Source organism: Ranitomeya imitator, chromosome 1, assembly GCF_032444005.1.
Source record: "Ranitomeya imitator isolate aRanImi1 chromosome 1, aRanImi1.pri, whole genome shotgun sequence".
Classification (NCBI taxonomy): domain Eukaryota; kingdom Metazoa; phylum Chordata; class Amphibia; order Anura; family Dendrobatidae; genus Ranitomeya; species Ranitomeya imitator.
In genome coordinates, this window is record NC_091282.1 from 30,469,291 (window position 1) to 30,496,945 (window position 27,655).

Sequence of the window (27,655 nt, forward strand, 5' to 3'; positions counted from 1 at the left end):
CCCTAGTGGTGGCTGCAGACAGGATCTTATCATGTATCTCTGTATACAGGGAGCTCCCCCTAGTGGTGGCTGCAGACAGGATCTTATCATGTATCTCTGTATACAGGGAGCTGCCCCTAGTGGTGGCTGCAGACAGGATCTTATCATGTATCTCTGTATACAGGGAGCTCCCTCTAGTGGTGGCTGCAGACAGAATCTTATCATGTATCTCTGTATACAGGGAGCTCCCCCTAGTGGTGACTGCAGACAGTATCTTATCATGTATCTCTGTATACAGGGAGCTCCCCCTAGTGGTGGCTGCAGACAGGATCTTATCATGTATCTCTGTATACAGGGAGCTCCCTCTAGTGGTGGCTGCAGACAGAATCTTATCATGTATCTCTGTATAAAGGGAGCTCCCCCTAGTGGTGGCTGCAGACAGAATCTTATCATGTATCTCTGTATACAGGGAGCTCCCCCTAGTTGTGGCTGCAGACAGGATCTTATCATGTATCTCTGTATACAGGGAGCTCCCCCTAGTGGTGGCTGCAGACAGGATCTTATCATGTATCTCTGTATACAGGGAGCTCCCCCTAGTGGTGGCTGCAGACAGGATCTTATCATGTATCTCTGTATACAGGGAGCTCCCCCTAGTGGTGGCTGCAGACAGAATCTTATCATGTATCTCTGTATACAGGGAGCACCCCCTAGTGGTGGCTGCAGACAGAATCTTATCATGTATCTCTGTATACAGGGAGCACCCTCTAGTGGTGGCTGCAGACAGGATCTTATCATGTATCTCTGTATACAGGGAGCTCCCCCTAGTGGAGACTGCAGACAGGATCTTATCATGTATCTCTGTATACAGGGAGCTCCCCCTCGTGGTGGCTGCAGACAGGATCTTATCATGTATCTCTGTATACAGGGAGCTCCCCCTAGTGGTGACTGCAGACAGGATCTTATCATGTATCTCTGTATACAGGGAGCACCCCCTAGTGGTGGCTGCAGACAGGATCTTATCATGTATCTCTGTATACAGGGAGCTCCCCCTAGTGGTGGCTGCTGACAGGATCTTATCATGTATCTCTGTATACAGGGAACTCCCCCTAGTGGTGGCTGCAGACAGGATCTTATCATGTATCTCTGTATACAAGGAGCTCCCCCTAGTGGTGACTGCAGACAGGGTCTTATGTATCTCTGTATACAGGGAGCTCCCCCTAGTGGTGGCTGCAGACAGGATCTTATCATGTATCTCTGTATACAGGGAGCTCCCCCTAGTGGTGACTGCAGACAGGATCTTATCATGTATCTCTGTATACAGGAAGCTCCCCCTAGTGGTGACTGCAGACAGGATCTTATCATGTATCTCTGTATACAGGGAGCTCCTCCTAGTGGTGACTGCAGACAGGATCTTATCATGTATCTCTGTATACAGGGAGCTCCCCGTAGTGGTGGCTGCAGACAGGATCTTATCATGTATCTCTGTATACAGGGAGCTCCCCCTAGTGGTGACTGCAGACAGGATCTTATCATGTATCTCTGTATACAGGGAGCTCCCCCTAGTGGTGGCTGCAGACAGAATATTATCATGTATCTCTGTATACAGGGAGCTCCCCCTAGTGGTGACTGCAGACAGGATCTTATCATGTATCTCTGTATACAGGGAGCTCCCCCTAGTGGTGGCTGCAGACAGAAAATTATCATGTATCTCTGTATACAGGGAGCTCCCCCTAGTGGTGACTGCAGACAGGATCTTATCATGTATCTCTGTATACAGGGAGCTCCCCCTAGTGGTGGCTGTAGACAGGATCTTATGTATCTCTGTATACAGGGAGCTCCCCCTAGTGGTGGCTGTAGACAGGATCTTATGTATCTCTGTATACAGGGAGTTCCCCCTAGTGGTGGCTGCAGACAGAATATTATCATGTATCTCTGTGTACAGGGAGCTCCCCCTAGTGGTGACTGCAGACAGTATCTTATCATGTATCTCTGTATACAGGGAGCTCCCCCTAGTGGTGACTGCAGACAGTATCTTATCATGTATCTCTGTATACAGGGAGTTCCCCCTAGTGGTGACTGCAGACAGGATCTTATCATGTATCTCTGTATACAGGGAGCTCCCCCTAGTGGTGACTGCAGACAGGATCTTATCATGTATCTCTGTATACAGGGAGCTCCCCCTAGTGGTGGCTGCAGACAGGATCTTATCATGTATCTCTGTATACAGGGAGCTCCCCCTAGTGGTGACTGCAGACAGGATCTTATCATGTATCTCTGTATACAGGGAGCTCCCCCTAGTGGTGACTGCAGACAGTATCTTATCATGTATCTCTGTATACAGGGAGCTCCCCCTAGTGGTGGCTGCAGACAGAATATTATCATGTATCTCTGTATACAGGGAGTTCCCCCTAGTGGTGACTGCAGACAGGATCTTATCATGTATCTCTGTATACAGGGAGCTCCCCCTAGTGGTGACTGCAGACAGGATCTTATCATGTATCTCTGTATACAGGGAGCTCCCCCTAGTGGTGGCTGCAGACAGGATCTTATCATGTATCTCTGTATACAGGGAGCTCCCCCTAGTGGTGACTGCAGACAGGATCTTATCATGTATCTCTGTATACAGGGAGCTCCCCCTAGTGGTGACTGCAGACAGTATCTTATCATGTATCTCTGTATACAGGGAGCTCCCCCTAGTGGTGGCTGCAGACAGGATCTTATCATGTATCTCTGTATACAGGGAGCTGCCCCTAGTGGTGGCTGCAGACAGGATCTTATCATGTATCTCTGTATACAGGGAGCTCCCCCTAGTGGTGACTGCAGACAGGATCTTATCATGTATCTCTGTATACAGGAGCTCCCCCTAGTGGTGGCTGCAGACAGGATCTTATCATGTATCTCTGTATACAGGGAGCTCCACCTAGTGGTGACTGCAGACAGGATCTTATCATTTGTCTCTGTATACAGGGAGCTCCCCCTAGTGGTGGCTGCAGACAGGATCTTATCATGTATCTCTGTATACAGGGAGCTCCCCCTAGTGGTGGCTGGAGACAGAATCTTATCATGTATCTCTGTATACAGGGAGCTCCCCCTAGTGGTGGCTGCAGACAGAATCTTATCATGTATCTCTGTATACAGGGAGCTCCCCCTAGTGGTGACTGCAGACAGGACCTTATCATGTATCTCTGTATACAGGGAGCTCCCTCTAGTGGTGGCTGCAGACAGGGTCTTATCATGTATCTCTGTAAACAGGGAGCTCCCCCTAGTGGTGGCTGGAGACAATTGTATCATGTAACTGAATGCTGGGAATTTAACTCTTTTTACACTTTTCCTGTTATTATTACTGAATGTTCCTACCGTTCATATAGAACATAATCGGCCTTGAGAATCCGAAAGAAGTTATAGATCGGTCCTGGGATCCAGCGGCAGATTAAGGATTTCATATCTTGGGTCACACATGAAAAGTTTTTCGGCTGATCTGGCGGCCCTGAAACAATGTGGCAACAATGAATCACACATGAAAGGACAGAGACCCCCCCCTCCTCCATCTTAAAAATCTCCACGATAAATATGTTTTTATAATCTTGACAAAATTTCTGCTAAACGTCATTTTTTCGGAATGAAAAAATGATTGCATATTTTGAGGTTTGAGGAAAATTCTGTTGCCACTTTCTTGGATTGAGTGGCGCTGCTTAACATAGAGTGGCATGTAAAAGTTTGTCTACCCCTTCTCAAAATGACTGTTGTGAATAATTAAGCAACCTGAAGATGAAATGATCTCTAAAAGGCCTAAAGTTATAGATTACATTTCATTTGTATTTTAGGCAAAAAATATATATTCTCATCTTTTACTTTTTAAAAAGGGCCATTGGAAAACTTTGTGCACCCTGCATGGTTAGTACCTAGTAGCGCCTCCTTTTTGCAAGTATCACAGCTTGTAAACACATTTTGTAGCCAAACAAGAGACTTTCAATTCTTGATTGAGGGATTTTCCTCCATTCTTCCTTGGAGAATTCCTCCAGTTCTGTGAGATTCCTGGGGCATCTTGCTTCCTCTGCTATTTTGCGGTCTAGCCACAGATTATCAATGATGTTCAGATCAGGGGACTGTGAGGGCCATTGTAAAGCCTTCAGTTTGCGCTTTTTGAGGTCGTCTATTGTGAATTTTGATGTGTGTTTAGGATCATTATCCATTTGTAGAAGCCATCCTCTTCCTCTTTTCACCTTCAGCTTTTTTACAGATGGTGTTATGTTTACATCAAGAATTTGTGGAAATGTCATTGAATCCATTCTTCCCTCTATCCGTGAAATGTTCCCCGTGCCATTGGCTGCAAAACAAACCATAAAACATGATTGATCCACCCCTATGCTTAATGGTAGGTGAGATGTTATTTTCCTGAAATTATGTACCCTTTTTCCTCCACACATACCTTTTGATTGTTGTGGCCAAAGAGCTCTATTTTAACGTCATCGGTCCACTGGACTTGTTTCCACAATGCATCAGGCTTCTTCAGATGTTCTTTTGCATAGTTCTGAAGCTGAATTTTATGGTGAGGACGCAGGAGAGGTTTTCTTCTGATGACTCTTCCATGAAGGTTATATTTGTGCAGGTGTCTCTTAACAGTAGAACGATTTTACCACAACTCCATAGTCTGCTAAATCTTTCTGAACATATTTTGCAGTCAAACGAGCGGTTCAGCTTTGCCGCTCTAGCAATCCTACAAGCAGCTCTCATTTTTTGCTTGATCTTCCAGACCTTATCTTGACCTTCACATTTAGAACTGAGGAAAGGGAAACTTGAAAACGCTTTGCTATCTTCTTATTGCCTTCTTCTTTTTGGGCCTCCACCATTTTCATTTTCAGAGTGCTCGGCAGCTACTTAGATGAACCCATGGCTGCTGTTTTTTGGCACAAGGTTAAAGGAGGCTGGGTTTTTATAAAGCTGGGAAATTTGCATCACCTGACCTTAACTAAAGATGATGGTGATCAAGCCATAACTCTAAAAGGGTAATTAAGGTCTGAAACCTCGGTCAAAGTTATCTGAGCACACAAATCTCCAAGGGTGCACAAACTTTTACATACCACTGTACCAAGATGGGAGACATATATACCACGATGATGGGAGGGGCTCATATATATTTATATATTTCTTCAAGATGGGGGTGTCTGGTCCATATCTTGCACCGGTGTCCATCAGACTCTAGTTACTCCACTGCATATTAGTGTGATAAAGTGCCCACATAATACTGCCACAAAGTGACCCCATCATACGGAGCCCACCTAACCGTACAATGAATTACACTCAGATTGTACCCAATCCGTATCTAGGTTACATATTACTCACATATAACTCAACATAAGATCACGGGATAGTAACAACTGAATAAATCTTATAGAAAAATGTCAAGAAACATCCAAGGTATAATGACTTCATACATGTGGGAAGAATACACATTCTACAAGGGTCTCGTCGGGAGAAACATTTCCATAATGAATAGAACTTACTTAATAGTTCACTACTTAGACCCCATAATATATCTACCCAGAACGTCCATATTAGCGTCATCCAGTGCCCACAATATACTGCCACACAGTGACCGCATCATACTGCCACACAGTGACCGCATCATACGGAACTTTCCCAGAATCTTACACTCATAATATGTCCACAAAGAACCTTCAGAGCCCAAATCAAAAGGGATTGACGGTGCCAAAATAATAACTATCTAGCAGTAATATCGCGGCAGGTGTCATCAGGAACTTTCCATAATTGTCACATCGGGAGCCGATGTCACCACCGACCACTTACTGCTGACGATGAGCACGTTCCCGGGAGTGAGGTCCTCTCCGATATTATCCACCACACACAGGACGGTGCCTCCGTCTGATCTTGTCCTTGTCACGTTTCTTACTGAGATGACGTAACGGTCCGTCCCCATGTCGCGGGATCGCTCGATCTTTTTAGAACGGTACATCATTTCTTGTATGGTCTGATCCCGTCCAGGCAAACAGCAAAACGTGACGTCGGACCCCTCCAGGACCACCCGCTCATGTGGGTAAATTACTGTGCTAGATCTCTCGTTATTGTCTCCTATAGGGAAAAAGCAGGGGAATAAGAGCTTAATAATTATAGAATAAGAAGTGATTAAGAGACCCTTATACTGGCGGATACGTCACCACTTTCACTGAGGTTTCAGTCGCGGTTGTGGTGAAAACCACTAAAGTCAATGAGAAAAAAAAAAACAAGAATTTATTGTGAGACTTTCATACTATAGACAGTCAGTGGCCCGATCATCTGATACCTCCAGGATCTGTGGTGGAACTGCGCCCTCATTATAGTCGCTGCACTCACCACTAGGGGCGTTGTATGCATAGAGATTAATACAGTCAACAGTAGGGGGAGCTCACTACATACAGATTATACAGCCACCACTAGGAGGAGCTCACTACACACAGATTTATACAGTCACCACCAGGAGGAGCTCACTACATACAGATTATACATCCACCACTAGGAGGAGCTCACTACACACAGATTTATACAGTCACCACTAGAGGGAGCTCACTACATACAGATTATACATCCACCACTAGGGGGAGCTCAGTACAAACATATTTATACAGCCACCACTAGAGGGAGCTCACTACATACAGATTATACAGCCACCACTAGGAGGAGCTCACTACACACAGATTTATACAGTCACCACCAGGAGGAGCTCACTACATACAGATTATACATCCACCACTAGGGGGAGCTCAGTACAAACATATTTATACAGCCACCACTAGAGGGAGATCACTACATACAGATTATACAGTCACCACTAGAGGGGGCTCACTACATACAGATTTATACAGCCACCACTAGGAGCTTGTAGTCTGTGGAGGAAGGTGCTGGTTTGTGTGCTACAGGAGAGTAACCAGTTTTTCACTCAGGAATCCCCCCCTCTCTGACCCAGGAAAGAGAGGGGTGTATTGGATGGACTGTGGGGCTGAGTCCCCGTCTCCCACCCCTCGGTCTAAGTCGGCGAGGGGTGGGAGCTCATCGCTACCGGCAAAGAGGGTCACCAGATCCGGCAAGGCCCAGAACATGGTGGAGCTCAGGAAGACCCAGGAGGGCTGCAAAGCCCCTAAGGCTGAGGCGAAGGCCACTGCGGTGTCTCCTCCCGGAGGTGAGCGGAGTACTCGCAGAGGTGCAGCGGCGCCGGTGCCGAAGGATTGGGGCACTAGGGCCGCACGGGAGCCGGTCACCAGCTATGCCTCCCACGTCCATGCGTACCTCAGCTAGCATGAGGAGGCTGGGAAGACCCTCAGGAGACTCCGGGAGGAGATGAAGGAGGTGAGGCAAGCTGCAAGCAGAGCCTCCCGCACAGAGAAGTCTGCCCTAACAGCCAGGATATCCAGCCTGGGGATCTGCATTGAGGGCATGGAAGCCCGGAGAGCGGCTATATTAAATAACAGCGGGCCCTTCCGGGAAAAGCTGGAGAATGAGGACCGATTCCACAACATGGCTGCTGCAAAGGAGCCAGAGGGGTCTCGGCGTCCGACCCAGGTGGAGGAGGTGGACCATGAGGAGATGGAGGAGGCACCGTACCCACCTGGGGGCTTGGTAAGTGATCTCCAGGCCACACACAGCGGGATAGATCCAGTGCAGGTCCCACTCCCATCAGACCATAGTATTTCAGAGGATGATGGGGGTGATGCGGATGATAGCAGCAGCGAGAACAGCAGCAGTGGGGGTTGCCTTTTCTTGCAGCAGATCCGTCAGCTAGAGTCCCCAGTAAATTATGCCCACCTGAAGTTTGGGGATGAGGTCTGCGGGGACGAGGCAACCGGGAGGGGGAAAAAGAAAAGGAAAAAAAGGAAGAAAACATCGGAGGAGAGGTTGGTGTTTGTCCCCCTTCCTGGGACCCCCCGATCCCGCTGTGTGGAGCCCGCTACCCACCCCGGCCCGGGACCTGCAGTGGGTCCGGTGCGAGGGAGCGGGGAGAGTACAAGTCATATGGCGCAGGTCGCCGTCTCTGCTGGCGGTAGCAGAGGGGGCGAGAGTGGGCATGCGGCTGCAAAGCCGGACAGTGTGCATGGTCTGGAGAGTGGCCCTGAGGCGGGCAGTAATAAAACCTGTGGAGGTGTCCAGGCCCGATCCTCTGTGGAAACGGGGGACGGCCTGGCGCCTGCTGCACCCGCTGACACTCGGGGGGTAGGGGCTGTGGGTACCTTGCCGGTGGTCACCGCTCCCCGCAGTGTTGGCGGTGCGCTGTCAGCCGGGGCCGCATCATCGGCGGCGTGTGCTGTGGTGTCGGGGTCCCCCACATGCAGATCCGATGCTGGGTCAAAATCTGGGACCCCGGCACCGGTTATCATCTCGGGTGCAGCTGTAATGGCTGCAGTAATGCAGGTCCGGACGGCATCCTCGCCGAAGAAAGTCGCACCGCCGGGGTCCTCTGCATGTGTGTCACCTGTATCTGTGGGGGACCCGGTGGTGAAGTGCACACAGGAGCGTGGAGATGGTCTGCAGGAGAGGCTGGAGCAACAATCTGCAGCTGCCAGCACATGCTCTGCTGAAAAGCAGGGTGTGGTAATTAAACCCTGCAGTATCGATCTTAAAGGGGCAGCTGCACTGCAAACAGCAACAACCCCAGCAGAAAGCAGGAAAAAAAATGGAAAAAAAAATGTAAATAATAATGGAAGTGGTGCAAGTGGTGTGAATAGTGTGTGTGATGGTGATAATGGTGAAGGGTCAGGGGCAGTTTCTGCTGGAGGTATGGTTGGTGTGAATGGTGCCAGTGCGGTGATTTCTACTAGTGGAAATGGTGAGGCTGAGGTAAGTGAGGTGGAGATGGTTGACTGTGAGGTTGAGAGTTCAGGGAATATAGGGGCTGGTCCATCGTCCCCCTCACCTGCAGCCGCCATTAGTTATGCGGCTGCTGCCGCTGGGGTTCCACAGGGGTCTTCCTCATCTCCGGACCCAGGGAATGAAGCTTTTCGCCGCCGTTTCCTGGAGGCCCTCAAAAAAGGGGAGCAGACGATCAATGTAGAGGGAAGAGAGGTGGCGTTGTCCTACTGGCTAGATAAGTTTGGTCTAGCTGCCTTCCAAGAGAAAAGGGGGGGGGGAGACCGTGTGGTCCCTCCCGACAGCCGGGCAGGGGGTCTCCAGGAGAAATGTGGTTCGTCTTCGCTGGAGGGGCGATGAAGCGTGTCCATCCAGGACAAATGTGGTGAAGCTCCTCATGAAGATGGACTTCAGGGCTATTGACATCTTTGCTCTGATACATCCTTTTGGGACCTCCAACTTGGATATCAGCTTTGTTCGGCCGGAGGGCTTGGAGCTCTTTTGGTCGAATTATGAGCTGGTAAAAGAGGAGCCCGGCTGGCGAGGTTTCGCTGTGGAAGCAATTTCTCGCCAAAGTGGGCCGAAGAAAGTGACCGTTTTAACATGTAATGAGTCTCTTTCTGGCGTTGACATAATGACCTGGTTGAGTCGGTACGGCGAGGTTGTGGAGGTCCCGAAGAAGAACCGGGACGATTTTGGTATCTGGTCAGGGGGCTGGACCTTCATGGTAAAGTTGAAGCGTTCAGGGGGCACTGTCACCCACATCCCTTCCTCGGCTTTTCTGGGAAGGGATCGGATTCTGGTCTTCTACCAGGGGCAGCCGAAGGTATGCCACAGGTGCGGTGATCCTCGCCACTTCAGCGCGGGCTGCAAGGTGCAGAAATGTGCCTTGTGTGGCGAGGTAGGTCACCTCGCCGCATCCTGTGGTGTCATTCGATGTCACCTGTGTGGTGATCTAGGTCACCCGTTCAGCCGCTGCCCTCGTTCCTTCTCTAATGCCATGGCCAGCCGGGCGGAGGGGAGCCGTGAGGAAGTTCCTGGCGGTGCAACTTCTGCAGAGGTTGGAGGTGGTAGCGGGGGAGGAGCTGAGGGGCCGATGAGGAATGGCAGGGCCAGGGGCCCCTCTTACCAGCGGAGGCAGGCAAGCCGTCAGGAGGGCAGGGGGCAGGAGGAGCCTCGGGAAACTGGGGTAATGGCTGCCCCCTCCTCCGAGGCGACGGCCCATGTCACTGAGGCCCCGGGGGAGGAAGCGGTGAATGAGGAGATCAGACGGATGGACAATGAGGAAGTGGCTGATCTCTCAGATGCCTCTCAATATGAAAGTTTTGATGAGGATGGAGGGGAACAGCCAAAAGAAATGGGTGACAAGGGTACCAAGAGTGCCAAAAGTAAAAAAAAGAAGAAAAAAGGTGGAAAATCTTCTTCCCTGACCAAGGTGCCTAAGGAAGGTCCCACCAACTCCCCTCTGATCCCTCTCTCCAACCGGTTCCAAGCCCTTGACGATCCTGCTGAGACGGGAGTCGGGGGTGAGGTTCCGGAGGTAACATCGGGAGGGCCTTTGGGAGGCGGGGGAGTCCCTTCTCCGGGGGGTGTGTCTTCCTCGGGAGGTGGGGACGACCCTGGGTCCGGAGATGAGAAAGAGGTGGGAGGGATGGATACCTCTGTCTCTCTGAAAAGAAGAGGGGGGGCTTCATCATCCGGAGATGAGCGGGCTAAGAAAAAGGGTGGGGTGAAGAAAAAGGCCATCTAACTCGATCACTCATGATGGCGGCACCCACCCCGTTGACTCTAGCGACCATTAATGTCGCTAGTATAAAGTCTGATGCGGCTAGATTTGCGGCCTTTGATTTTCTCACCCGATTTGAGGCTGAAATTTTGTTTTTGCAGGAGACCAGGCTTACGGATATGGGGGCCATACGCAAGGCGAAGAGCGAGTGGAGGTGCGGGTCTTCGTACTGGTCTCTTGCGGCCGAGCCGTGTAGCGGGGTGGCAGTCCTTTTTAAGACTGCATCGGTTGAATGCCGGAGAGTTATCGAGGTAGAAATGGGGAGGTGCCTGGTCTTAGACGTCTTCATGAGGGGACAGGAGCTTCGGCTCATTAACATCTATGGTCCGCAGTCAAAGTGGGACCGTAAATGTCTCTTCCTGAAAATTAAGCCCTATCTTTTTACGAGTAGGCAGGTGGTCTTCGGAGGTGACTTTAACACTGTCACAAGGCTTCGTGATAGGGGAGGCTCCATTGACCGGCTGGCTTATGATAGTAATACTCTTAATAGCATAGCTAGTGACGCTCGCCTGGTGGATGTCCACATCCGGCACACCCCAGGTCACTGTGGTTTCACCTTTCATAGAGGTAATTGTAGGTCTAGGATAGACAGGTTTTTTTTAAAGGAGGAAGCCATCTCTTCAGCAGTGTCCGTTGTTGAGGTGGAGTTCTCCGATCACTGTCTGATTTCTTTTTCTCTGAATGTTTCAGAAACCCCTCGGATGGGAAGGGGACTATGGAAGCTGAATTCGTCCCTCTTGGAAGAAGCAGAGATAAGACAATCCTTTGAGGACTTTCTTCAGAGCCAGGTACCGCTTTTGGATCTCTGTAGCAATAAGTCAGAGTGGTGGGAGATGTTCAAGGATCGGGTTGCGAGTTTCTTCCGCCAGCTCTCGAGCCTCAGGAGCCTGAGCAGGTACCGCCTGTGTCAGGAACTGAGGAGGAAACTCGAACATCTCGTCTCGGCTGGAGGTGACCGTGAGGAGATCTCCAGAGTGAAGTTTTTACTCAAGAGGTGTCAGTACGATAGGCACACATCTTTGGTTTTTGAGAGGGATTTCGGGAGGTACCGCTCGCCTGACCCCTACAGAAACTGTAAGATGTCAGTGAGTTGTAAGGTGGTGACAGGTTTGGTCGACGATACGGGTTCCCTGAAAAGATCCAAATCAGGGATCCTGGAGGTGATCAGATCTTTCTACTCACACCTCTTGGGGAAGAGGGATCTGGATCGGAACATGATGTCGGCTTTCCTGGCCGAGGCCATCCCTGAGCCAGGGGATGACCCCTCGCTTCACGTTTTGACAGAACCAATCAGGGAAGAGGAAGTGCGACTGGCCATTGATGGGCTTCGGCCTAAGAAATCGCCAGGTCCGGATGGCTTAACATCCGAGTTTTATAAGACCTTTAGGGACTCCTTGGTCCCTCTCTTGACTGAGGTGTTTAACGAGTGTCTCTCCTCGGGCGCTCTTTCCCAGTTGATGAGGCAGTCTGCCCTGATTATCCTGTCAAAGGGTAAGGACCCGTCCCGTATTGAGAATTGGCGTCCCATAGCGCTTCTCAATACGGACCGGAAGGTTCTGGCAAAGGTGCTGTTCAAACGGCTGGTGAAGTTTGCACCCCGGCTCCTTTCGGGGGCCCAGCACTGCTCTGTTCCAGGCCGCAGTACGTTTAGTGCTGTGCTCGGTGTCCGAGAGGCAGTGGAGCAGGGCAGGGCAGGTCACTGGAAGGGGTACTTGCTGTCCTTAGACCAGGCGAAGGCTTTTGATCGGGTTAACCATGAGTACCTCTGGTCCGTCCTTCTGAGGTACGGTCTGCCTGGGGGGTTTGTAAATTGGCTAAAGATCTTGTACGCGGGGGCAGAGACTTTCCCGCTTGTGAATGGTTGGTCTGGCCGCCCTTTTGAGGTTGGGTCTGGGGTCCGCCAGGGCTGTCCATTGAGCCCGCTGTTATACGTGTTCGCGATAGATCCCCTTTTAAGGAGGATTGAGCGTGGGCCGTTGGCGGGAGTCAGGATGGACCAGGTGGCCCTGGAAGCCACTCTGAGGGTGGTAGCGTATGCCGATGACGTCTCCCTTTTCGTGTCCTCGGGTGAGGAGGCGGAGTGGGTCATGTCTGAGGTTGATCGCTACTCGGAGGCTTCTGGGTCCAGAATTAATCAGGAAAAGTGTGAGAGTCTCTGGCTGGGAGGGGGAGACCCTAGTTTTGGTCTCCCGGACACTCTTCCAGAGCCCCAGGCATCGGCAAAAATCCTAGGCATCGAATTTGGCCCTGGGGACTACCCCCAGCAAAATTGGGAGGGCAGACTTAAGATCGCCGCCCAGAAGGTGGACCAATGGAAGGGTTGGTCTTTGACCCTGAGGGAAAGGGTTAGCCTGGTTAAGGGTTTTTTGCTACCCTTGTTAATATACCTGGGCAGTGTCTGCATGTTGCCAGAGCCGCTCTGGACACGGGTCTACAGCCTGTTTTTCCAGATGTTATGGGGAAATAGGCTGAACCTAGTCAAGCGGGAGGTCACATATCGCACAAGGAGACTAGGAGGGTTGGGTATGGTCAACCCAGTGGTGTTTCTAATAAACACTTTTGTCAAGACTAACATCGCCAACCTCTGGTCAGAGAGGGCTCCTCCGTGGGTATTCTCCTGCAGGGGATGGCTTCGGCCCTTCTTCCAGGAATGGGAGACAGGAGGGCAAGTGAAGGACCTGCGCACACCGCACGGGCATCTCCCGGCTTACGCTACCCCGGTTCTGAAGGTGATCCGCCGGTGGGGTCTGGGAATGTGGGAGATCAGGACCATGTCGAGGAAATTCCTTGACAGGAGGGTTCTGTTGACCCATTTCCAGAAGCCTCTGGTGCTCAAAGATTTCCCAAGTCGGGATCTGGAGGGTGGGCTGAGGTTATTGAATTCTACACGGGTCCCCTTGAAGTTTTGGGACTTGGCTTGGCGCTGCTTCCATGGGAAACTGTACGTAAGGGACAACCTGAAGTGTAGGAACTCCGATGATCGGGGTTGTCCCCGTGAGGGGTGTTGCGACACGCTGGAAAGCATGGAGCACTTCCTCCTTCAGTGTCCTTTTAATACAGGTGTCTACAACAGGGTAGGTGCTTCCATAGGCTGGCCTCGGCTGGCACACCTTTCCTATGCGGAGTGGGCGTATGGGGCATTCGGATCCCTGGGTGGCCGAGATCGGGGCACTTTATTTCTAGTCAGTTTAGTCGTCAGGTTTTACACGTGGAACGCACGGTGCTTAGTGTCAACTCAGCAGAAAATCCTCCCCCGGGACGAGGTTGTTAGGAACATTCTGGGTGGCCTGGTGAAGGTGCGCTCTCTGGAGTATGACAGGCTAGGTGCAGCGAGGGCCTCTCTTCTCTGGAGAGGGTTCTCATTTAATGTACCTAGGGCTTAGATAAGCAGGTAAATGGTAGGGACAGGTAGATAGCCTCAGTAGGGACAGGTAGATAGTTAGGGACAGGACAGGGACAGCCCAGGGACAGTTAGGTAGGCACGCGGTGAGTTAGGTAGGGTAGTAGGGTCAGGCAGGGAGAGACGGGGAAAGGTAGGTAGATAAATAGGGGCAGATGTCTAGACAGGTAGGGTCGGCTGGTAGAGTAAGGATTGCTAGGGTAGAAGCCTGTCATCTCCGGTTTCCCGGTGGCGGGCTGGGGCTTTTCACGATCAGATTTTTGTTTTGCAGAAGTGAATTACTGATATAGGGCTTACAGGCACCAATCCTGGCTCTGGGTAAGTGTTGTATATAGAGAGTTATGTAGTATTGTAATGTAAGGTGATGATCCTGTGGCTTTCAGGGTTAAAGCACCTGTCTTGTAAACAAGAGGTTATGAGTTCCTTGGTGAGGTTATTTTTGTATTGTGTGGGTGTTTTTTTGTGGTGGGAGGGAGGGGTTTGGTGGTAGGTTGTTTATGGTTGTATTTGCTGTGTAAAAAGGAAAAAAAGGGGAAAAAAATAAAAATAAAAAAAAAATAAAGGAAAAAAAAAAAAATTATAAAATTAAAAAAAAAAAAAAATTGTGTGTTTTAGATAGATGTGTTTAAGCCAGGTGGCTATAGTGTTTCTTTTTGGGCGATGGACCAGAGTTTTCTTTGTTAGGTTTGCTATGAAGTGTGTATGTGCGCGTGTATTAATAAAATGTTTCTTCTCTCCTTGGGTGATGTAACCTGGGGAGGAGGAGATCTGGAGAATCATAAAGTGAAAAGACAAGTAAAGGACAGAAAACAACAAGAAAGAAAGATGGAGGAAGCTTCTCCGAGAAAGAAGAAGGCAGTTTGTTTTCTTTTGCGGGGTTGCTTTGACTGGGGGCAGTTATGCTGGACTCAGACTTTGCTTTGGACTGGGGGGGTAATGTTGGACTCGGACAGTTGCTTTTGCTGGGGTTTTGATTTTTGCTATTTATTGTAAGTTTTGTATTTTTATAATAAAAGAGTTCACTACATACAGATTTATAGTCACCACTAGAGGAAGCTCACTACATACAGATTATACAGCCACCACTACTGGGAGCTCACTACATACAGATTTATACAGTCACCACTAGGGGGAGCTCACTACATACAGATTTATACAGTCACCACTAGGGGGAGCTCACTACATACAGATATATACAGTCACCACTAGGCGGAGCTCACTACATACAGATTATACAGCCACCACTACTGGGAGCTCACTACATACAGATTTATACAGTCACCACTACTGGGAGCTCACTACATACAGATTTATACAGTCACCACTAGGGGGAGCTCACTACATACAGATATATACAGTCACCACTAGGGGGAGCTCACTACATACAGATTTATACCGTCACCACTAGAGGGAGCTCACTACATACAGATTTATATAGTCACCACTAGGAGGAGCTCACTACATACAGATTATACAGTCACCACTATGGGGAGCTCAATATATATGGCTTTATGCAGTTACTTCTCGGGACAGTCATGGCTGTATACATAACAATTCCCACAAGGGTGCAGATCCTGCATTGACACTTTGAAATCTTGCATTAAACTCTAAAATGTATCCTAGAGGTGACGTCCAAATGCCACGTGACATATTTTCTTGGCATCATATATAACTACCAGAGCGAAAAGTTAAAAACAACTGAATCCATCAGAGGAATGATGAAATGTTCTTCACTTTGGAGCAGGATGTTATTTTGTTACTCATCAAAAATGTGTTGCTTTTTTACGCCCAAATCGATGTTTTCTGGACTGCAAGTCTCAGATGTCATTTTCCCAGTAAAGATGAGAAAGCACAATTTATTCTCCTTATGTATTAGATCAGCGGCGCCTATACTATGGAGGTGGAAGGAATGACTACTGAGGAAGCTATAGGGGCAGCCTGGCTGTAATTATTAGTAAGAGGAGGCTTCCCATATGGTAGTCGGCCCTTTTGTTACTAATGTGGGAAAACTGTGACTACTGGGGAAGTAATGGCAAGGATATCCCTAGAAGAAAAGTGAAATGGGAAACACAATTTTTACTTGTAGAGAAGAAGAGCCCGTATTTCCCACAAACCCATTAAACTGCAAAACACCCCCCCCAAAAAAGGAGAAGGACTTTGAGTTAAAAATGGCAGCTCCAACTCACCATAATGAGTTTTCCATGAACTCCATGTGCTCCATTTTATTTCTGTAGTTGAGATATTTCCTTCAGCCGCGCTCCGTATACGCACTGAATGAGAGTCACATTCCAAGGGAAGCTGAGAATCCCAAGTCCAATGGAAGCTTGTATGACTACTGGAAAATTCTGGTTTGAAATATTTCTGTAATATAGTTAAAAATATAAAATAGGAAATCACATACAAAATAACCCACCACTAGGGGGAGCTCCCTGTATACAGAGATACATGATAAGATCCTGTCTGCAGTCACCACTAGGGGGAGCTCCCGGTATACAGAGATACATGATAAGATCCTGTCTGCAGTTACCACTAGGGGGAGCTCACTGTATGCAGAGATACATGATAAGATCCTGTCTGTAGTCACCACTAGGGGGAGCTCCCTGTATACAGAGATACATGATAAGATCCTGTCTGCAGCCACCACTAGGGGGAGCTCCCTGTATACAGAGATACATGATAAGATCCTGTCTGCAGTCACCACTAGGAGGAGCTCCCTGTATACAGAGATACATGATAAGATCCTGTCTGCAGTCACCACTAGGGGGAGCTCCCTGTATACAGAGATACATGATAAGATCCTGTCTGCAGCCACCACTATGGGGAGCTCCCTGTATACAGAGATACATGATAAGATCCTGTCTGCAGCCACCACTAGGAGGAGCTCCCTGGATACAGAGATACATGATAAGATCCTGTCTGCAGTCACCACTAGGGGGAGCTCCCTGTATACAGAGATACATGATAAGATTCTATCTGCAGTCACCACTAGGGGGAGCTCCCTGTATACAGAGATACATGATAAGATCCTGTCTGCAGCCACCACTAGGGGGAGCTCCCTGTATACAGAGATACATGATAAGATCCTGTCTGCAGTCACCACTAGGGGGAGCTCCCTGTATACAGAGATACATGATAAGATCCTGTCTGCAGTCACCACTAGGGGGAGCTCCCTGTATACAGAGATACATGATAAGATCCTGTCTGCAGCCACCACTAGGGGGAGCTCCCTGTATACAGAGATACATTATAAGATCCTATCTGCAGTCACCACTAGGGGGAGCTCCCTGTATACAGAGATACATTATAAGATCCTATCTGCAGCCACCACTAGGGGGAGCTCCCTGTATACAGAGATACATTATAAGATCCTGTCTGCAGCCACCACTAGGAGGAGATCCCTGTATACAGAGATACATGATAAGATCCTGTCTGCAGCCACCACTAGGGGGAGCTCCCTGTATACAGAGATACATGATAAGATCCTGTCTGCAGCCACCACTAGGGGGAGCTCCCTGTATACAGAGATACATGATAAGATCCTGTCTGCAGCCACCACTAGGGGGAGCTCCCTGTATACAGAGATACATGATAAGATCCTGTCTGCAGCCACCACTAGGGGGAGCTCCCTGTATACAGAGATACATGATAAGATCCTGTCTGCAGCCACCACTAGGGGGAGCTCCCTGTATACAGAGATACATGATAAGATCCTGTCTGCAGTCACCACTAGGGGGAGCTCCCTGTATACAGAGATACATGATAAGATCCTGTCTGCAGCCACCACTAGGGGGAGCACTGTTGTGAATTCAGCTTTTGGGCTTCCTCCCGTGGTTGCCGAGGGTAATGCAGTTGTGCCTGGACTGCAGGAGTGGACAGGTGTATCTACTAATTGCAAAACTGACTGGGGTATATAGCTTTGCAGAATCCTTTAGTCAGTGCCAGTTGTCCATTGTTCTTGAAGGATTCACTTCCCTGCTGGTCTCTCCAGTTTGCTGTGCTTTTCTACAAAGATAAGTCCTGGTTTTGTTTTTGCTGTCCACCTGCAGTGGACCTTATAGTTCTGTGCATTTTCATGTTTTTGTCTTGTCCAGCTTAGTCTGTGAAGGATTTTTTGCAGCCTAGCTATTTCTCTTGAGATGCAGATATACCCCCCATGTCTTTAGTCAGATGTGGTGATTCGTATTTTCTGCCGTGGATATTTTCTAGTGTTTTTATACTGACCGCATAGTACTCTGTTCTATTCTTTCTTTTTAGCTAGTATGGCCTCCTATGCTAAAATCTGATTTCATATCTGCGTATGTTATTTCCCTCTCCTCTCACAGTCAATATTTGTGGGGGGCTATCTATCCTTTGGGGATTTTCTCTGAGGCAAGATAGGTTTCCTGTTTCTGTCTTTAGGGGTAGTGAGATCTTAGGCTGTGCCGAGGGGTCTAGGGAGTGTTAGGTACCCCCCACGGCTACTTCTAGTTGCGCTGCTAGGTTCAGGGTCTGCGGTCAGTACAGGGACCACCTTCTCCAGAGTCCGTCTCATGTTGCTCCTAGGCCACCAGATCATAACAGAGCTCCCTGTATACAGAAATACATGATAAGATCCTGTCTGCATCCACCACTAGGGGGAGCTCCCTGTATACAGAGATACATGATAAGATCCTGTCTGCATCCACCACTAGGGGGAGCTCCCTGTATACAGAGATACATGATAAGATTCTGTCTGCAGCCACCACTAGGGGGAGCTCCCTGTATACCGAGATACACGATAAGATCCTGTCTGCAGCCACCACTAGGGGGAGCTCCCTGTATACAGAGATACACGATAAGATCCTGTCTGCAGCCACCACTAGGGGGAGCTCCCTGTTTACAGAGATACATGATAAGATCCTGTCTGCAGTCACCACTAGGGGGAGCTCCCTGTATACAGAGATACATGATAACATCCTGTCTGCAGTCACCACTAGGGGGAGCTCCCTGTATACAGAGATACATGATAAGATCCTGTCTGCAGTCACCACTATGGGGAGCACCCTGTATACAGAGATACATGATAAGATCCTGTCTGCAGCCACCACTAGGGGGAGCTCCCTGTATACAGAGATACAGTACATGGTTAGATTCTACGTGCAGCCACCACAGTAGCAGAACTACTTACATCTTCAATAATATTCATTTTTTCGGACCTGGCCACTTGGATGTGAAACATTGCATCTGACATCTCATACGTTTTTCTGCTTATGTTCCATTCCACATATAAGCGTTGTTGCAGTGAATCATTGTAAATTTCTAGTTTCACTAATGGGAAAGACGCTGCAGTTTCTACAAAAAAAGAGAAAGAAAACAACAAATGTTTTCGCTCAAACCTTCAATGAGCGCAGAGCATAAAGACACAATGTCAGACACAGTTTCTCTTTTGATCCTATTGGAGCTGTTCACCGATCTCACATCCACTGTACAGATCATAATAAATAACAATAAATGATTACCATTTACCTGCTGGTGAAAGAAGCAATTTAATTCAGTGCAGGGCTTTGATTTTTTCTGCCATATCAGCATGCCACGTGTTCTACAAAGTTTATAATCTTATATATAATTGCCTAGAATACTACTTCCTGCAATTTGTGCCAACTTCCGTGGCTTTGTCCGGAGATAATGTCCGGAGCTAATGTCCGGAGCTAATGTCCGGAGCTAATGTCCGGAGATAAGTGACGTCAACAGTGTCCAGTGTCTGATTGGTTGCCGCCTGCTGCGAGCGACCAATCAGAAACGTGCCGTACTGTGACACACTCCGCCCGCCATTTTGGTGTGATTTTTGAATTTTTACCTCACAGCAAGTTTCTACTGCGTGGAGGCGGGCCCAGTGACGTTGCTCTTCAAGCTCCTGCCGAATTTCAAGTATATATGGATTCTAGACTCCCGATTCTTTAGAATCGGGCTGCCATCTAGTAATATATATAAACATATGATTTGCCCTTCCATGTAATGAGCTGAATCCTGCTGGACCCATATGCTCGATCACTCTCATCACAATTAGGTCCCTGCCCAGTGATTCTGTTTAATATAGAGCAGCCTATAGAAATAATTGTCTGCACAAAGTATATTAATTAGCGCTAAGCCATGTAGGTAAATTTCAGTAAGGTCTGTATAACTCTAGTATGTAGCTGGTTACTCTGTTGATCTGTTAATGTAATTCTTGTACATCACTGTCTGTGCTGTTGTAGAGTCTGTTTAACTCCTGTACATAGGAGGCTATGCTGTTATATTTCCAACTGTATATCCCTGTACATAGCTAGTTGTGCGACTGTAAAAGTCTGTGTAACTCCAGTATGTAGTGGGCTGTGCTGGTCTACAGTCTGTATAACTCTGTACATAGCTGGCTGTGCTGGTTTTCAGTCTATGTAGCTCTGTACATAGCTGGCTGTGCTGGTGTTCAGTCTATGTAGCTCCTGTACATAGCTGGCTGTGCTGGTGTTCAGTCTATGTAACTCTGTACATAGCTGGCTGTGCTGGTGTTCAGTCTATGTAACTCTGTATATAGCTGGCTGTGTTGGTGTTCAGTCTATGTAACTCTTGTACATAGCTGGCTGTGCTGGTGTTCAGTCTATGTAACTCTGTACATAGCTGGCTGTGCTGGTGTTCAGTCTATGTAACTCTGTATATAGCTGGCTGTGTTGGTGTTCAGTTTATGTAACTCTGTACATAGCTGGCTGTGTTGGTGTTCAGTCTATGTAACTCTGTATATAGCTGGCTGTGTTGGTGTTCAGTCTATGTAACTCTGTACATAGATGGCTGTGCTGGTGTTCAGTCTATGTAACTCTGTACATAGCTGGCTGTGCTGGTGTTCAGTCTATGTAGCTCCTGTACATAGCTGGCTGTGCTGGTGTTCAGTCTATGTAACTCTTGTACATAGCTGGCTGTGTTGGTCTTCAGTCTATGTAACTCTGTACATAGCTGGCTGTGTTGGTGTTCAGTCTATGTAACTCTGTACATAGCTGGCTGTGCTGGTGTTCAGTCTATGTAACTCTGTACATAGCTGGCTGTGTTGGTGTTCAGTCTATGTAACTCTTGTACATAGCTGGCTGTGCTGGTGTTCAGTCTATGTAACTCTGTATATAGCTGGCTGTGTTGGTGTTCAGTCTATGTAACTCTTGTACATAGCTGGCTGTGCTGGTGTTCAGTCTATGTAACTCTTGTACATAGCTGGTTGCGCTGGTGTTCAGTCTATGTAACTCTTGTACGTAGCTGGCTGTGTTGGTGTTCAGTCTATGTAACTCTTGTACATAGCTGGCTTTGTTGGTATTCAGTCAATGTAACTCTGTACATAGCTGGCTGTGCTGGTGTTCAGTCTATGTAACTCTTGTACGTAGCTGGCTGTGCTAGTGTTCAGTCTATGTAACTCTGTACATAGCTGGTTGTGTTGGTGTTCAGTCTATGTAACTCTGTACATAGCTGGCTGTGCTGGTGTGTTCAGTCTATGTAACTCTTGTATGTAGCTGGCTGTGCTGGTGTTCAGTCTATGTAACTCCTGTACATAGATGGCTGTGTTGGTGTTCAGTCTATGTAACTCCTGTACATAGATGACTATGCTGGTGTTCAGTCTATGTAACTCTGTACATAGCTGGCTGTGCTGGTGTTCAGTCTATGTAACTCTGTACATAGCTGGCTGTGCTGGTGTTCAGTCTATGTAACTCCTGTACATAGATGACTATGCTGGTGTTCAGTCTATGTAGCTCCTGTACATAGCTGGCTGTGCTGGTGTTCAGTCTATGTAACTCTGTACATAGCTGGCTGTGCTGGTGTTCAGTCTATGTAACTCTTGTACGTAGCTGGCTGTGTTGGTGTTCAGTCTATGTAACTCTTGTACATAGCTGGCTTTGTTGGTGTTCAGTCTATGTAACTCTGTACATAGCTGGCTGTTTTGGTGTTCAGTCTATGTAACTCTTGTACATAGCTGGTTGCGCTCGTGTTCAGTCTATGTAACTCTTGTACATAGCTGGCTGTGCTGGTGTTCAGTCTATGTAACTCTGTATATAGCTGGCTGTGTTGGTGTTCAGTCTATGTAACTCTTGTACATAGCTGGCTGTGCTGGTGTTCAGTCTATGTAACTCTTGTACATAGCTGGTTGCGCTGGTGTTCAGTCTATGTAACTCTTGTACGTAGCTGGCTGTGTTGGTGTTCAGTCTATGTAACTCTTGTACATAGCTGGCTTTGTTGGTATTCAGTCTATGTAACTCTGTACATAGCTGGCTGTGCTGGTGTTCAGTCTATGTAACTCTTGTACGTAGCTGGCTGTGCTAGTGTTCAGTCTATGTAACTCTGTACATAGCTGGTTGTGTTGGTGTTCAGTCTATGTAACTCTGTACATAGCTGGCTGTGCTGGTGTGTTCAGTCTATGTAACTCTTGTATGTAGCTGGCTGTGCTGGTGTTCAGTCTATGTAACTCCTGTACATAGATGGCTGTGTTGGTGTTCAGTCTATGTAACTCCTGTACATAGATGACTATGCTGGTGTTCAGTCTATGTAACTCTGTACATAGCTGGCTGTGCTGGTGTTCAGTCTATGTAACTCTGTACATAGATGGCTTTGTTGGTGTTCATTCTATGTAACTCTTGTACATAGCTGGCTGTGCTGGTGTTCAGTCTATGTAACTCTGTACATAGCTGGTTGTGTTGGTGTTCAGTCTATGTAACTCTGTACATAGCTGGCTGTGCTGGTGTTCAGTCTATGTAACTCTTGTATGTAGCTGGCTGTGCTGGTGTTCAGTCTATGTAACGCTGTACATAGCTGGTTGTGTTGGTGTTCAGTCTATGTAACTCTGTACATAGCTGGCTGTGCTGGTGTTCAGTCTATGTAACTCTGTACATAGCTGGCTGTGCTGGTGTTCAGTCTATGTAACTCCTGTACATAGATGACTATGCTGGTGTTCAGTCTGTGTAGCTCCTGTACATAGCTGGCTGTGCTGGTGTTCAGTCTATGTAACTCTGTACATAGCTGGTTGTGTTGGTGTTCAGTCTATGTAACTCTTGTACGTAGCTGGCTGTGCTAGTGTTCAGTCTATGTAACTCTGTACATAGCTGGTTGTGTTGGTGTTCAGTCTATGTAACTCTGTACATAGCTGGCTGTGCTGGTGTGTTCAGTCTATGTAACTCTTGTATGTAGCTGGCTGTGCTGGTGTTCAGTCTATGTAACTCCTGTACATAGATGGCTGTGTTGGTGTTCAGTCTATGTAACTCCTGTACATAGATGACTATGCTGGTGTTCAGTCTATGTAACTCTGTACATAGCTGGCTGTGCTGGTGTTCAGTCTATGTAACTCTGTACATAGCTGGCTGTGTTGGTGTTCAGTCTATGTAACTCTGTACATAGCTGGTTGTGTTGCTGTGAAGTCTGTGTAACTTTACAAATCTGTACTTCTGTAAAGTCTGAGTATCTCCTATAGATAGTAGTCAGTGTTGTTACATAGTCTGTGTAAGGCTAGTTTCACACTAGCATTCAACAGGGCTGTGAATTTCCTCCGTGAAGCCCCGCCCACTGCTCCACCTCTTCATTCATTCTATGGCTGCATGCGTCCTGTGTACCCTATCCTTAACATTGGGTACGCAGGCCATGCGGATTTATGCGCATGCCTCCGCATGCGTCGTTTTGACGGTGCGGCGACCACACCAAATTGCAACTCGTTGCATTCGGCGCAGGCCACCGCACCGTCAAAACATGCATGCCGCATGCCGACGTAGGCGGAGCTGACCGGAGGAGGTGTGGCGGTGGGCGTAGCTTCACGGGGGACGTATGCAGCCCTCTATCCACAAATGTGAAACCAGCCTAACTTGTGTACAAAGCTGGCTGTGCTGCTATAGGGTATATATTATATATATATATATATATATATATATATGATATATATATATATATATGATATATACATAGTAATAATAATAATCTTTATTTATATAGCGCCAACATATTCCGCAGCACTTTACAGCTTCATATACAACAGTCATAAGTAACAAGGCTAAAGATAATTCAATAATTAAAGCAAAATAATGACTCCTCTGCTCCTGAGAGCTTACAATCTACCATGACGTGGGGGAGACACAAAGTACAAGGGTTTATTTACAATGATGGTCCAGCCGTCTTGAGGGAATGGGGGATAGATAAAGGCTGCATGAGCTGATGGGGAATTATGTTCACAGAAATAGTGAATGGGCTATATATAAAAACTAAAAAGACATCAATTAGAGAACGTGATAGGCCGTCGTAAACAGATGTGTTTTTTAGGGAGCGTCTAGACCTGCAAGTTATGGATAGTCCTAATTTCTTCAGGTAGGGCATTCCAGAGGATTGGTGCAACTCAGGAGAAGTCTTGGAGCCGAAAGTGTGAGGTACGGAATAGTGCAGATGTTAGTTAAAAGTTGGTTGCAGAGCGTAACGAGTGGGTAATCCCATAAACAGAAATGAGGAAGGAAATGTAGGGGGGCCGCACTGTGGAAAAGATGGGTAGGTGATAAGCAGAAATGAGGGAGGTGATGTATGGGGCCGCACTGTGCAGAGGACGGGTAGGTAATAAGCAGAAATGGGCTGGAGATGTAGGAGGCCACACTGTGGAGAGGACGGGTAGGTAAAAAGCAGAAATGAGGGAGGAGATGAAGGAGGCCGCACTGTGGAGAGGACGGGAAGGTGATAAGCAGAAATGAGGAGGAGATGTAGGGGGGCCGCACTGTGGAGAGGACGGATAGGTGATAAGCAGAAATGAGGGAGGAGATGTAGGGGGGCCGCACTGTGGAGAGGACAGGAAGGTGATATGCAGAAATGAAGGAGGAGATGATGGGGGCCACACTGTGGAGAGGATGGGTGGGTGATAAGCAGAAATGAGGGAGGAGATGTAGGGGGGCCGCACTGTGAAGAGGACGGGTAAGTGCTAAGCAGAAATGAGGAAGGAGATGTGTTATGACCTGGTGGTTAGGAGCACCCGGAATGACCTGATAGTTAAACCTCATACAGGACGAGCTCTGGGATGTGGGAGCTCTGCTGACCGCAAGCCCTAATTCTATCACACACACTAAAAATAGCCGTGGAGCGCTCGTGACCAGACCTCGTCACAGCCTAAGAACTATCTAGCCCTAGAGATAGAAAATAAAGCCTACCTTGCCTCAGAGAAATTCCCCAAAGGTAAGGAAGCCCCCCACATATATTGACTGTGAGTAAAGATGAAATACACAAACGCAGAAATGAAACAGGTTTCAGCAAAGGGAGGCCAGACTTACTAAATAGACAGAGGATAGGAAAGGTAACTTTGCGATCAGCACAAAAACCTACAAAAGACCACGCAGAGTGTGCAAAAAAGACCTCCGCACCGACTCACGGTGCGGAGGGACCACTCTGCATTCCAGAGCTTCCAGCTAGCAAGACAAAATCATGAAAACCAGCTGGACAAGAAAACAGTGAACAAATAATGACTATCAGGAACTTAGCTTCTGCAGGAGAAGGCAGGTCACCAGAGAGATCCAGGAGCGAACTGAACAAATGCAAAAACATTGACAGCTGGCATGGAGTAACGATCTGAGAGGAGTTAAATAGAGCAGCCAACCAAAGGATAACCCACGTCACCTGTGTAAGGAACCTCAGAAGCAGCAGCTTCACTCATAGCCACCAGAGGGAGCCCATAGACAGAACTCGCCGAAGTACCACTCACGACCACAGGAGGGAATTCGACAACAGAATTCACAACAGTACCCCCCCTTGAGGAGGGGTCACCGAACCCTCACCAGAGCCCCCAGGCCGATCAGGATGAGCCAAATGAAAGGCACGAACAAGATCGGCAGCATGAACATCAGAGGCAAAAACCCAGGAATTATCTTCCTGACCATAACCCTTCCACTTGACCAGGTACTGGAGTTTCCGTCTCGAAACACGAGAATCCAAAATCTTCTCCACCACATACTCCAACTCCCCCTCGACCAACACCGGGGCAGGAGGATCAACGGAGGGAACCATAGGCGCCACGTATCTCCGCAACAACGACCTATGGAACACATTATGGATGGCAAAAGAAGCCAGAAGGTCAAAACGAAATGACACAGGATTAAGAACTTCAGAAATCTTATATGGCCCAATGAAACGAGGCTTAAACTTAGGAGAGGAAACCTTCATAGGAACGTGACGAGATGACAACCAAACCAAATCCCCAAAACGAAGTCGGGGACCAACACAACGCCGGCGGTTAGCAAAACGTTGAGCCTTCTCCTGGGACAATGTCAAATTATCCACCACATGAGTCCAAATCTGCTGCAACCTGTCCACCACCGCATCCACACCAGGACAGTCCGAAGGCTCAACCTGCCCTGAAGAGAAACGAGGATGGAAACCAGAATTACAGAAAAAAGGAGAAACTAAAGTAGCCGAGCTGGCCCGATTATTAAGGGCGAACTCAGCCAAAGGCAAGAAGGACACCCAATCATCCTGATCAGCAGAAACAATGCATCTCAGATATGTCTCCAAAGTCTGATTAGTTCGTTCGGTTTGGCCATTAGTCTGAGGATGGAAAGCCGAAGAAAAAGACAAATCAATGCCCATCTTAGCGCAAAAGGACCGCCAAAACCTCGAAACAAACTGGGAACCTCTGTTCGAGACGATGTTCTCTGGAATGCCATGCAAACGAACCACATGCTGGAAAAACAATGGCACCAAATCAGAGGAGGAAGGCAATTTAGATAAGGGTACCAAATGGACCATCTTAGAGAAGCGATCACAAACCACCCAAATGACCGACATCTTCTGAGAAACAGGGAGATCAGAAATAAAATCCATGGAAATATGCGTCCAGGGCCTCTTCGGGATCGGCAAGGGCAAAAGCAACCCACTGGCACGAGAACAGCAGGGCTTAGCCCGAGCACAAGTCCCACAGGACTGCACAAAAGAACGCACATCCCGTGACAAAGAAGGCCACCAAAAGGATCTAGCCACCAAATCTCTGGTACCAAAGATTCCAGGATGACCAGCCAACACTGAACAATGAATCTCAGAGATAACTCTACTAGTCCATCTATCAGGGACAAATAGTTTCTCCGTAGGACAACGGTCAGGTCTATCAACCTGAAACTTTTGCAGCACACGCCGCAAATCAGGGGAAATAGCAGACAAAATTACCCCTTCTTTAAGAATACCCGCCGGCTCCGGAACACCCGGAGAGTCAGGCACAAAACTCCTTGACAGGGCGTCAGCCTTCACATTCTTAGATCCCGGAAGGTATGAAACCACAAAATCAAAACGGGAGAAGAAGAGCGACCATCGAGCCTGTCTAGGATTCAACCGTTTGGCAGACTCGAGATAAGTCAAATTCTTGTGATCCGTCAAGACCACCACACGATGTTTAGCTCCTTCAAGCCAATGTCGCCACTCCTCGAATGCCCACTTCATGGCCAACAACTCCCGATTGCCCACATCATAATTGCGCTCAGCAGGCGAGAATTTTCTAGAAAAGAAGGCACATGGTTTCATCACCGAGACATCAGAACTTCTTTGTGACAAAACAGCCCCTGCTCCAATTTCAGAAGCATCAACCCCAACCTGAAAAGGGAGCGAAACATCTGGCTGGAACAACACAGGGGCAGAAGCAAAACGACGCTTCAACTCCTGAAAAGCCTCTACAGCCGCAGAGGACCAATTGA

The 27,655-nt window shown here is 48.1% G+C and overlaps 1 protein-coding gene across 3 annotated transcripts in view; it reads right to left on the reverse strand.

Annotated features, from left to right (window-relative positions):
• Positions 1 to 27,655, reverse strand: part of OSMR (oncostatin M receptor) — a 180,319-nt gene that overhangs the window by 58,735 nt on the left and 93,929 nt on the right. For 2 of the 3 annotated variants that reach the window (XM_069745926.1, XM_069745927.1), the window contains 4 exons: positions 19,147 to 19,310; positions 16,187 to 16,361; positions 5,788 to 6,069; positions 3,337 to 3,466 (listed from right to left, as the gene is read on the reverse strand). In XM_069745926.1, coding sequence (XP_069602027.1) covers positions 3,337 to 3,466; positions 5,788 to 6,069; positions 16,187 to 16,361; positions 19,147 to 19,310 — 751 coding nt within the window. Of the gene's footprint in view, positions 1 to 3,336; positions 3,467 to 5,787; positions 6,070 to 8,198; positions 8,326 to 16,186; positions 16,362 to 19,146; positions 19,311 to 27,655 lie in introns of those variants that run through there. The other variant, XM_069745928.1, reaches the window with a different exon arrangement.